The sequence below is a fragment of the Marmota marmota genome, unplaced genomic scaffold, assembly GCF_001458135.2.
Source record: "Marmota marmota marmota unplaced genomic scaffold, marMar, whole genome shotgun sequence".
NCBI lineage: Eukaryota > Metazoa > Chordata > Mammalia > Rodentia > Sciuridae > Marmota > Marmota marmota.
The window spans coordinates 5,623,956-5,635,566 of NW_026000242.1; the positions used below are offsets into that span (position 1 = coordinate 5,623,956).

At 48.5% G+C, this 11,611-nt stretch overlaps 2 protein-coding genes across 13 annotated transcripts; both read right to left on the bottom strand.

Annotated features, from left to right (window-relative positions):
- Positions 1-1,328: 1,328 nt before the first annotated feature.
- Positions 1,329-5,821, bottom strand: Tmem25 (transmembrane protein 25). Of its 11 annotated transcripts, none has more exons than XM_015489791.2 (10): positions 5,350-5,534; positions 5,090-5,184; positions 4,505-4,816; positions 3,826-4,116; positions 3,485-3,616; positions 3,209-3,239; positions 2,951-3,069; positions 2,754-2,840; positions 2,554-2,634; positions 1,329-2,479 (listed from the first exon to the last, which is right to left on the bottom strand). In XM_015489791.2, exons 1-9 carry the CDS (start codon positions 5,406-5,408, stop codon positions 2,561-2,563), a joined length of 1,200 nt encoding a protein of 399 aa, XP_015345277.1. In that variant the 5' UTR covers positions 5,409-5,534; the 3' UTR covers positions 1,329-2,479; positions 2,554-2,560. The 11 variants fall into 11 exon arrangements, with proteins under 11 accessions (XP_015345277.1, XP_015345279.1, XP_048651591.1 ...); XM_015489793.2 differs by having other exon boundaries at positions 2,951-3,051; positions 5,350-5,530; XM_048795634.1 differs by lacking the exon at positions 5,350-5,534 and adding an exon at positions 5,701-5,821 and having other exon boundaries at positions 1,329-2,634; positions 5,090-5,181.
- Positions 5,822-5,937: 116 nt separating this feature from the next.
- Ttc36 (tetratricopeptide repeat domain 36) lies at positions 5,938-9,854 on the bottom strand. 2 transcript variants are annotated; one of them, XM_015489799.2, is made up of 3 exons: positions 9,615-9,854; positions 8,506-8,694; positions 5,938-6,255 (listed from the first exon to the last, which is right to left on the bottom strand). In XM_015489799.2, exons 1-3 carry the CDS (start codon positions 9,730-9,732, stop codon positions 5,993-5,995), a joined length of 570 nt encoding a protein of 189 aa, XP_015345285.1. In that variant the 5' UTR covers positions 9,733-9,854; the 3' UTR covers positions 5,938-5,992. The 2 variants fall into 2 exon arrangements, with proteins under 2 accessions (XP_015345285.1, XP_048651595.1); XM_048795638.1 differs by lacking the exon at positions 8,506-8,694 and having other exon boundaries at positions 9,615-9,822.
- Positions 9,855-11,611: the final 1,757 nt, after the last annotated feature.

Below are 11,611 nucleotides of genomic sequence, written 5' to 3' on the forward strand. Positions count from 1 at the left end.
GACTTTAGCCCTCAAGTCTCTCCTCTCTGATCGCCTGTCCTCCTTTCACCTGTTCCTTTTTCTTCCCAAGGCAGGCCACAGAAACTGAATTTGTCTTACCTAAGGCAGATTATGGATATGTAGTCTTAAATGCTTTGACCTAACTTGGCTGATGGTAGATGTTAAAACATCCATTTCCGAAGATTCTGCCAGTTACTCACAAGGAAGGAATACTAAAGAATCTGAAGACAAGCCCTGCTAGGTTTTCCCACCCAGTTTGTTTGCACTGGGTCATAGCCACCCATTTTTTTTTTTTTTAATGAACCAGGAATTGAATCCAGGGGCACTCAATCACTCAGCCACATCCCCATTCCCATCCCCTTTATTTTCTGTTTTGAGACAGGGTCTCGCTAAGTTGCTTAGGGCCTCACTTAATTGTTGAGGCTGGTCTCAAATCTGTGATCCTCCTGCTTCAGCCTCTGGAGTCATTGGGATTATAGGTGTGTACCACAGCACCTGCATGATCCTACCCTTTTTGTCTAAATCACTTCCAGCACAATTGTCTATATTTCACGCATGCCAATGCAATGAAGTCTCCATAAAAACCCAAAGGACAGGGTTGAGAAAGCTTCCAAATATTGGAACAAATGGAAATTCCTGGAAGGTAGCATGCCTGGAGAGGGCATGGAAGCTCTGCATCCCTTCCCTCACCCTTCACCCTACACCTCTCTTGTCTATATCCTTTGATAGGAACTCAAATGCTCCATTAGGGTGTTTTGTTTTTTTTAAAAATTTATCTTTATTTATTTATTTTTATGTGGTGCTGAGAATCGAACCCAGTGCCTCACGCATGCCAGGCAAGCACGCTACCACTTGAGCTACATCCCTAGCCCCTCCATTATGTTTTTAAGGAATAACCAGATGTCCCTGTTAGAGCTGAGACTCAGCACTCATAAATTCAGTCATTTCTCTTACTCATGATTTTTATGTTCTATAATGTCACTGCAAACACTGAATTAGCAGATTCCGATCCATTGTTCCTGATACATACAAAGGTGCATGCTGTATTTTCTCTACTTTGTGACTTAAAGACTTCATGTAAGGGCTAGGGGAAAGGCTAGGTGGTAGAGCACTTGCTTGGCATGCACAAAGCCCTGGGTTCCATCCCCAGCACTACAAAAAAAGTTGTTTTTCTTTTTCTTTTTCTTTTCATTTAAAAACATGTTTGACGAGCTGGAAATGTAGCTGAGGAGTGGAGTACTTTCCTAGCATTTGCAAAAGTTCTGGGTTCCATCCCCAATGCCACCAAAGTAGAAAAAAAAAAAAGTCAAATGAAATAAATAGAGACATTCATTCAGTCAAGTTTATTGAATTTTACTGTGTGCCAAGCACAGTCCTAGGCAGTAACATGAGAAAAATCACAAAACAAGATAGTAACAAGGGAAAAATATATTCTGCATCTTGGTAATTTCTGGTTATTTCCATGTTGCTTTTCAAAGCATTCTTGGAACATTTGGGGATATGTGGTCTACCCCTAAATCTTCTGTGCCCACTGTGACCATCTCCTAAACAACAGAGGTTGGGTGGGATCAGTGAATTCCTTCTGGTGGAGCAGCCAGGGGTTGGTCACAGCTGGGATCCCACGGGTGGGGGAGGTTTACGCTGAGAGAAAACTGTCAATCCTGAGGGCTCAGGACACTCACAGTGAATAACAGGAAGGCCAAATTTTGGGAAGCCAAGAGGGCCTTGGGGCCCTCTCTTGCCCCCTCCCCGAGGGGATGTGCTTAAAGTGCTAACACTGTAAAAAATGATGCATAGCTTCTTGCTATTCTGGGCACCACCATACTTGCTATCCTGGGGACCACTCTCTTCCTTCCCGACTTGTGCTAACACCTGGCACTACATCACTGGAAGCCAGGCCAATGGGGAAGTCTAATGCCCGTTGAAGAGGGTCCAGTGTATAACCTGTGATGCCCAAGAGGAGGTGGGGCAAAGGAACAGAGAAGGGCAGAGATGTATGCAGCAAAAGGGACTAATTTGTCCTTGGCCAGGGCCCCTGGGCCAGGGGTTGGCTCCTGTGCAAAGGGCAGTTTGGTTCTATGCAGCAGGCAGGGTACGAGATGTTCCTGAGGGAACAGAGCTGCATAGCACAGAAAGGACATCCAGGACATGCAGGGCCTCCCCCATGCCTACTGTACAAGGTGCTAAGGAGTACTGATACGGGGCATGTAGCCACGCTTGGATGCTGGGTGATACCTGAACACACATGGCCAGAGCGCCACTTGCTAAGGCCCAGTCATCACGTGTAGGCACCCAACCTGAGTTGGCACAGGGGCTTAGTTCTGGCTGGCAGTCTTGCCAATGATACCTGTGCTCCATGGGTCATATCCCAGTGAAGCATATCTTGTGCATGAACAACAGGGGACCCCAGAGAGGAGACCCAGCAAGTGGCAGCTGCATGGCCTCTTCATGCTAGCAGTATAGCCAGGCAGAGGATGACCTGGAAGAGGAGCAGGGGGTTAGGGTGCTCAGGGTGTCCAGAGGCTGGGGTGGGGTGGGGAACTCCCATCTCACCCTTAGCTCAGAGCCAGATCTCATCACTGCTCACGCTGGACACTCGATAGATGTAGCTCAGCATTGGGAGGCGGATGAAGCCTGTGGGGTCAAAGATGCCCAGAGGACTCAGTTCTGGATGGCCCTTGGCACTCTTTGGTCCTTGGCACAGTACAGGGCTTGACTAAAGAAGAGGAAAATGGCAGGCCCTTCCCCAGTACCTCTGCTGGTGAGGAGGCCACCAGGCTCAGGGTCCAGAAGCTCTGGCCGGCTGCTGTTGCGAGCGATTGGCTGGTCTGCTTGTTTCCCTGTTTAAAAACAAAGGGGGTCGTGCCCAGGATGAGGGGTGTGCTTCATGGAACCTAACCCCTCTTTCAAAGCACTTCTGAAGATAAAGCAGGGTCATTCCTGGATGTACCTCTGGAATCTGGAGTGAGGTCATTGAGCTGAAGGTTGGATGGGAGGGACATGTTCTCCCGTGGCAGGCGCACATTGTTGAGTTTCAAGTTGTTGGAGTCACTACAGGATGTACAAAGGCTGAGACATGTGCTGTTGTCAGCAGCCACTGGCTCCTGCTTTGAGGCCCATTCCAGGCCTCCTAAGAACTCCAGGTCCCCACCAGTCCCCAGCCTGTATTTAGGTTCAGCCCATTCAATCCAGTCCCATGAAGAGTTACCTAGAAATCAGAGATGGGCGCCGGGAGGGGCCTGTGGAGAAAGAAACTTCACTGATTCTCAGTGTACTCACCCTTGTTGGGTTCTGCCCTCCTGCCCTTTCACCTCTGATCCTCAGAAAAGTGATTTCAATGCCTAATTTTGGCCCCAAGACCAGAGTGCTCTGCCACTTGCCAGAGATGACCTGTTCTGCCCAGCTCCACCTGCTGGCTGTCCCTGGTGCTCACCCCCCAACCTCCTGCCATTCCTCCAGCCACCCTCTGCCCCACTGCTCCTACCTTTGGTCTTCTTCTCTTTCCTGCAGACCAGGCAGGCCACCAAGGTGCTAAATCCTACTAGGGTGCCCAGGGCAAGCCCTCCAGCCACAACGATGCCCAGCAGTGGCACTTCCACCCGGGTGGCCAGGAGTCCTGCAGGTTGTCCATTGGTTAGATTCCAAATGGGCAGCACCCCCAACCTTGAGACACCATAAACTGAACTACTCTGTCTTCCTTACCCAAGATGGCTGGGACAATTCATTCATAGCACCCACCCAAAGGGCATCAAGTCCTCCCATTTCTGAACCATGATCCCTGTGCCCACCTGAAGCTTTGCTGGGTCAGTTGTTAGCAAAGCTCACCTGGGGCCGGAAGCGAGGCACTGGTGACACCCACATCATTGGTGGCCACCACTGAGAGGTTATGTGCCAGGCTGCGGAGTTGCAGCTGAACAGTATGGTTGGTGAGCCAGGGATAGTTCTGAGCATCCAGCACCAGGAAGTCAGAGGTGTTGACAGTTATTGGCCCATCCTGGTCGATCCAGGTGACATTGGCTGGTGGGTTGGCACGTACCAGGGCAAAGAGGACAACCAGGAGGCCTGGACCTTGAGCTTCCTGGTACTTGGCTCCAACCTGGGCAATCTCCGGTTTAACTAGTGCAAAGCAGAGAACAGTACGCTCTCACCACAGCCCTTCATATTCTGGCCCTTTGTTCTCGAATCCAGATAGGAGCCAGAGGCCTGAACCTCTCTTTAGCCAAGGCACTGAGAAACAGGATGGCCAGGCCTATGCTTGAATCCTGGCCCTGCCTCTTACAACTTTTATAACCGTGGGCAAACTGCTTAACCACTTTGTGCTTCAGTTTTCCCATTTGTAAAATGGTAATACAAATAGTAATAATCCCTATAGGATTGCTGTGAGGATAAAGTGAGTTAATATTTGCAAAATGACAAGTGTTTGTTAAAAGTTCTGTGGAACAGCTTCCCCATGGCTGTTGGGGGACCAGGAACCTTTCTTCTTGCCCACCCCAGGGACACTCACATTGCACATTGAGGATGACAGAGGCGTTGGCTGACCGGCCACTGCCTGGGTCCTGTAGGGAGCAATTCAGCTCATGCTGGGCCCGCTGAGCAGTGACAGTAAAGGTGCTAGTGCCTCCAGAGAAGGCCTCCCCGCTCACACTCAGCAGTCTTGAGGTGCTGGCTTCCTGAAGCTGTCCATCCAGGTACCAGGCCAACTGGGGAGTGCCAAGTCCTCCTGACACCCGGCAGGTGAAGGCATGGCGTTCATTCTCCCGAAGTGCCCGTTCAGCCCAGGTCTGACCATCAATTTGTGGCGCCAACTCCCCCCAACCTGGAACACAGCAGGCAGCCTCTGGGAGGAACTGGGAGAAGGGCTGGTTTTGTGCTGTGACTAGGATGAGGTTCCCTAGCTGAGGGGCAACAGGCCAAAAAAACAGGGCACCTGGTTTCTCTCATTAGGGACTGGCTGGACCTAGGGTGGGTCAGTGGGAGGGGGGGCACCTGGCTCTGGAGTGGGTACCCAAATGTTAGATGCAGGCAAGGAGGGGAGGGATGGGTCTCTGATTTCCAGAAGTGCTTGGCCAAGGAATAAACAGGGATGTACCTGAGCTCAGAAGGGTTGGCAGGAGCAGCAGTGTGTGCGGGAGGGTAGCTGGGCCCTGAGGCAGCCCCATGGTGGCCGGGCCTGGGCCCAGGCTGCTGAGAGAAGGGGGCAGGCCTGGTGTCAGCCAGATAAAAGCAGACAGGCCTAGCAATTCTTTCAGGAATTTACTCTCCCAAACCAAAAAGGCCCATGCACGCAAACATGAATGTAGACTGGCTCTCGGTGGCGCGGCACCTTCAGCAAAGCCCAAAGGCACATACCTGGATACCCTACGAGCGCAGAATCCAGCACTGAACTGCCAGAGACAAACAGCATACATCCGCAAATACACAGAAGCAAAAATCAACCGTGCAGCCGCACCATACGTATATGCGCGCGCAACAGCGCAACACAGACACACACACACACACACACACACACACACAGCGTCTACATATGCCCCTCCCCCAAAGGGATCGCCCTTCTCCCGACCCAGTCCTCTCCTGCCGCGTTCCTCCTCCCATCTCTCGTCCTATACCCCTTTCCCCATTCCGATTGATTGCTCAGGTGGACTCGGATGCCGGAGGCAGGGATCGCTGAAGCATCCTTCCCCCGCCTCTCAGGCAGCTCACCTGGCTCCCTCCCGAGTGCAGCCAGAGCAACTGCTCAGGTCTGCAGAGCACCGCGGTCCTCTGAGAGGGCGGGGCCTGCGCCAGGCAGAGCCAATCAATGCCCGACCTCGGGCAGGTGGGCGGCCGTTCTTTCACTGCTCGGCATGCGCTCAGGGCCGGTGAGGGGTCCACCTCAGTACCGCCTCCCCTCACGTGGGCGCGTGGGTAGGACGCAGAAGCAGAAGCAGGTGCAATGGGTGAGGCTCCGCAGCTTTATTGATTCAGGCCCCCTCCCGTCCCCGGACTGACGAGTTCAGCGCCCGTTGCGGGGACTGCGCAGCTGCCCCATCATGTCGGCCAGCATGCGGTTGCACAGCGCGGCGTACGGGTTGAGCAGCACAAGCTGGCGCCTCGCGAAGGGACTGCCCAGCCGTGCCGCCTGCTCGAAGTCCCTACGGGCGTCGTCGTCTCTGCCCTGCAGCCGCGCCAGGAGCCCTCGCTGCACGAAGCCTTGGCGGGCGGCGCGACCCCGGCCGCCACTCAGCGCCAGGGCGCGGTCCAGGTCCGCCTGAGCACCTGTGGTTGGGTGAGCAGGGGTTATTGGCGCGGCCTGGCAGCCTGGCTTGCGAGCCCCCGCCCACCTGCTGCAGCGCGGTTGGGAGAAAAAAAACGGGGATCATCACTGAGGTTGGGCAAATGTCTGAGCTGATTGGAGGGGATTGTTGTTCCTATTACTCAGATGAAGCCTGGAAGGACTGAGAAGACTTGTCCTGGACTGCACCACCACTTAGGGGCAGAGCTGGTACGAAGTTCATGTTTTGCCTTATTCTTATTATTTTTCCACCATAGTTACACCGAAACATGAGTGGAGGACTTTGCTCACCATTATTAGTGAATCTGTCCTATTGACTCCCCAAATAGTGGGTTGTTCATTTCACATATAAGTTACAAAACATTTACTGTGTGTGTCACTGACTCTAAATCCCAGAGTTTAAAAACGTCATTAGCTGCACAACTGTTTCTTAGGCTTTTCCTTTTGTTGGCTTTTTTTTTCTTCTCTTTTCCATTGCACACTTCAGAACAGCTGCTCCCAGGGTTGGGGATGTAGCTCAGTGGTAGAGTACTTTTGCTAGCATGTTCAAAGCGTTGGTTCTAGCCCCAGTACCACAAAACTATTACAACAAAACAATCAGGTTCTTGCTTCTTTATTTCCATGTTTTGATTATCTCTATGATCTTTATTTTTGTACTTAATTTCTTTGGAAGGAGGTCATGGAGCCAGAGCTATCCTGCAGTGTTTTTGTTAATATTCTCATAAAATACTTGGATTGAACACTAAAAGGGGGCTGTGGGGGAATTCTCCATTGTTCCCAGAATGTAGTCCAAATTCTCAAACCTGGTATTCCTGACCCCAGGAACTCCTCCACCACCACTAGTCCTAAGAATCACTAAGCTCCTTGCTAGGCTTCTGTAGTTTCCACCTTTTCATCAGCCTGACTTCTGGTCCCTAACATGACCCCTTCTGTCCCATTGTTCCCACTCTGGCTGGAGTGACTGAAAGCAGCTGATTTGATCTAGTCGCCACCAACAACCCTCCTACAGTGAAACCCATGTTTTCAAGACTCAGTCCTATGAGGGCTGGTCAGATACTCCCAGCCCACTTCCTGCTCCAGACAGCCTGGAGATTTGAAATTCTCCAGAGGGAACCTATGCATGCCTTCAGGGTCCCTGCAGACAGTAACCTTTTCTGAAGCCTTCCCACTTGCCCAGCTAACTCCCACAACTCCCACTCATTCTTCAAAACTTTGGTTGGAGAACAGGTCCCATGCTGACCCTTCTTGAATTTGCCATGCCAGTAACCTGATTACACATCTGCTGTGCCTGCTGGAGTGAGCTCCTGAGGAGCAGTATCATGCAGGGTTAAGAACCAACCATTGGCACAGTGGTACACATCTGTAATCCCAGTGTCTTGGGAGGCAGAGGCAGGAGAATCGTGAGTTCAAAGCCAGCCTCAGCAAAAGCTGGGCACTAAGCAATTCAGTGAGACCCTGTCTCTAAGTAAAATACAAAATAGGGCTGGGGATGTGGCTCAGTGGTTGAGTGCCCCTGAGTTCAATCCCTGGTACCCACAAAAAAAAAAAAAGTACCTACCACCTGGTTTAAGTCCCAGCTCTGCCACTTCCTGGCTAGGGGATACTGGGCAAGTTAATCTCTGCATGCTTTAGTTTCATTTTGAAAATGGGGATAACAATAGTACATATCTTATTATAACCTATGTGTGAAGTGTTTAATGCCTAGCAGTAGTAACTACTATATAAATGTTAGCTCTTAATAGCACATCTTTTTCTTCTTTTTAGAGTACTGGAAATTGAACTGAGGGTCTTCCATATGCTAGGCAAGTACTCTACCACTGAATTATATCCTCAGACCTTTTAAATTTTAATTTTGACACGGGGGCTCTCTAAATTGCAGAGTCTGACCTCAAACTTGTGATCCTCTTACCTCTGCCTACTGAGTAGCTGGGATTACAGGTATACAGCGATGCACAGACCCAAATAATGCATCTTTATGTTCTCAACATAGCTTAGGGTCACACAGTAGGCTCTCATTAAATGTTCCTTAAATTAATGAATGGAATGCAATCTCTTCTTTCACAATGGCCTTGAGATTACAGGGCCCATACCACATCTCAGGCTTTTTAGGTAAGAACACCAGCTCCAGAGGGATTTGATGACTCCTGGTCCCTGTTCCCCCATCAACAACCAATTCATTTGTCTGTGCTCTTCAGGGGCCCCTTCTGCAGAGGCTCCTGGGCATTGCCCCTCACCTGCCGTATCTCCCTGGAGCCTCCGGGCCTGGGCACGATTGTTGTAGGCTGAGGCTCTCTCAGGCAGCAGGCAGATGGCTTGGCCAAACCTTTCCAGGGCTGTGCTGAAGTCCCCAGCCTCTGCTGCTATCACTCCCTGAAGCTCTAGGGCCTTAGATTGCTCCAGCTGTGTTCCAGGGAAAACTCCATCTGTGCCAGGGAAGAAGCCAGGTGGGGATACAGGATCGATGTGCAGTTGAGAACAACAACAAAAAGCCTCTCAGAATTCGGAATCTGGAGACCTGAGCCAGAAATGATTGGGTGTGTCACAGCAGGAGTAATTTCATTGTTTGTGGCAGTGGAGCTGAGGTCACCAAGTCTGGGAGTAAGCACTTAGTTTCAAAGGGACCTCAGATGGCTACCCATGGCCAAGAGAATGAAGACCAAACTCCTTTACCTGTAGGTCAGTAACTAGTCATAGTCCCTGAGTTGCAGAGCTTGAATTTGAACCCTGATTCTTCTGGCTCTTCAGTCTGTCCTCAGCTCTGCTTTACTGCCTCCTACTCAAAGCCTGCCAGGACATTACCAGATGGTGAAAATACTCTTAATTTTTACCATGAAGTTTCAGTAAGGCTTAGGCTTCTTTTTCTAGAAATAAGATCAGTTCTCCACTAGGGACCAGTGAGGATGCACTCCCTCAGCAGAAGAGTTAGCTATTAAGAACATTTAACAAGTGCTTCTTGGAATCATGAAACTCAACCCCTACCCACTGCCCTACTTCTGCCCTCCATTTCATGGAGGATGACATTGTTATAGCAAAGATTTGAGAGTTTAATATCACTCAAGACTATTAAGCCTGGATATGGAAAGAAGTAAGTGGTAAGTTCAGAGGTTTGAGGGGTAATGGACTTGAGAAACCTTGGCCTTCTTCTCTTTGACAGTTTCTGTTGCCAACCCCACTTCTTGGGACACTAAGGAATCAGTCAGCTTCTGATTTGAATCTCAAACCATAATCCAAGGGGTGGAACAAGCAGCCCCGCATTATCACTTCCCTCTCTCATCATGGGAAGGGGGGTGGGGGTAGTGGGCCAGCTTATGTGAAGTGTCGCACACCAAGGTCAAATGCTCACCTTCATCTGCTTCTTCCTTCTCTGCTTCCTCTCCCAAGTCAAACCCAAAAACATCTCCAAATGGGGTATCAGGGTTGAAGATGGCCTGCAACACAGCCTGATCATTTGGGGTCCCCATGGTGCTCAATGCCTAAGTTCCAAAAGGTGACTCAGGATAAGAGGGAAGAAGGAATGAGGGCTGAGCCTCTGCAGGCAGTTTATATAAAAGGGGAAGCTCTGCCTGGGGACCACCCCCATGAGGAATGTCTCTCATTCCTTAGCTTTGATGTGTCAGCTCACCCCCCTTGGCCTGGGGTTATCAACCCCTGGCATGGCAGAATTTGTATAATTATTTCTCAACTGAACCTAGCCCCCAACACAGAATAAACAAATCTAGTTCCAGCCTTAAGGTGGAGTGGAGCAAAGAGAAAGTGCTGAAATGTTTTTATTTTATTATATTCACAGTATCTTAGAAGTCTTGTTTGACCTCCCCTGGATAAAAGAGGGGGGATATGTAGAAAGTAAAGAACTATTCCCTTGTCCTCTTGACTCCTTGCTCATATTCAGAATGTTAAATTAGGTACTGAACACACATCATTGCTAAGGGAATAAAATCCTGCAGTTAGAGAACCAGTGTGTGTGGGACCTGAAGGTGGCTATGGGGAACGATTCAGTGATTCCATCTTAAAACATAGCCCTGTGGAAGGTACTCTGTGATCAGGTCACAGTCCACACCTCTCCCCCTTTCTCCACCCATCAAGGCCAAAAGGAAGTTCAACTATGTGCAGCAATAAACTTGACATGTTTATTAATTAAACTATCACTTAAATAAAAAAAAGTGCATAGAAAATAAACATGTTTAAAAACTCCTTTTTTTTTTTACAACTATGTACACTTTTTTACTTTTACATTCAGTCTTTCGTAGAGAGCTTTCAGCATTATTATTTTTTGAACTATTAAAGTATTTTCCTTCGTCCCTGTCACAGGGAGTTAACACTGATGGACTTTAGACACATTTTCCTTTTTTTTTTTTTTTTTTCTTCTATTTTTCTCTAACCAGAAGCTTGGAAGAACACAAGGAAAAAAAAAAAAAACGAAACAAAACAAAAGATCTGTTATACATGATAAAGTTGTCAAGAAATGTCTTATTTCTAGAAAAGAAGCTTGTCATCTGTTGAGCTCTTGAAACAATTATTCAACTACCTGTATTTACTAAAGAGACTGTTAAAAGTTCAATAAAAGAAACACCACAAGTCTATTTTCTTGGTTGAAAGACAGAACTAGAGTACCTCGGAACAAGATACCAGGAAAGCACAGAACACAATTTTCCCCTAAATGCAGGTGGTAACCCCAACATTCATAACCAAAAATAGAGAAACAAGGAGCACAGGTGCTGACTGGCAACGTTCATGGGCAGGAAAATCCAGGTGACACCATTTCTGCATCGCTCTGATCCTAGGAATGGCCTGTTTTATCGTCCCTTTGTGGTTTGGGGTTCCCCATTAGAGAATCAGAGGAACGCTGGCCTGATGTTTTCCTGCCACTACCAGCAACTGCAACACAATCCTTATCTATAGTGTTAAGAGAATTAAAAGCCATGGACTGAACTAGGCTTTGTTACATGGTGCATTACTATATTAGTTCCTATATATATCATATTTATATTTATTTGAAAACCAACCAAACAAAAAGGTTGCAAGTTTTTCAGAGTGTGAGACTTGACTGGTATTCATGATTCGGCACAAAACCATCTGCTCAATAACCTTGTATTGCTTTAAAATGAAGGAAATGAAACAAAATTACACCCAGCCCTTTGCAATGACCCGCTTTTCCTTAAAAACAAAAGCAACTTAGTTTATATGAAAAAGAATCCCAAATCAAACTTAAAAGTTAACATCTGACAAGGTTTTCACCTTTAGTATTTTCAGATATTTGATTGAACAAGTCAGTCCTTTAGAAAGATACATTCATTAAAAGTGTGTGTGTATGTGTGTGTGTTGTTGTATTTTTTTTTCTTT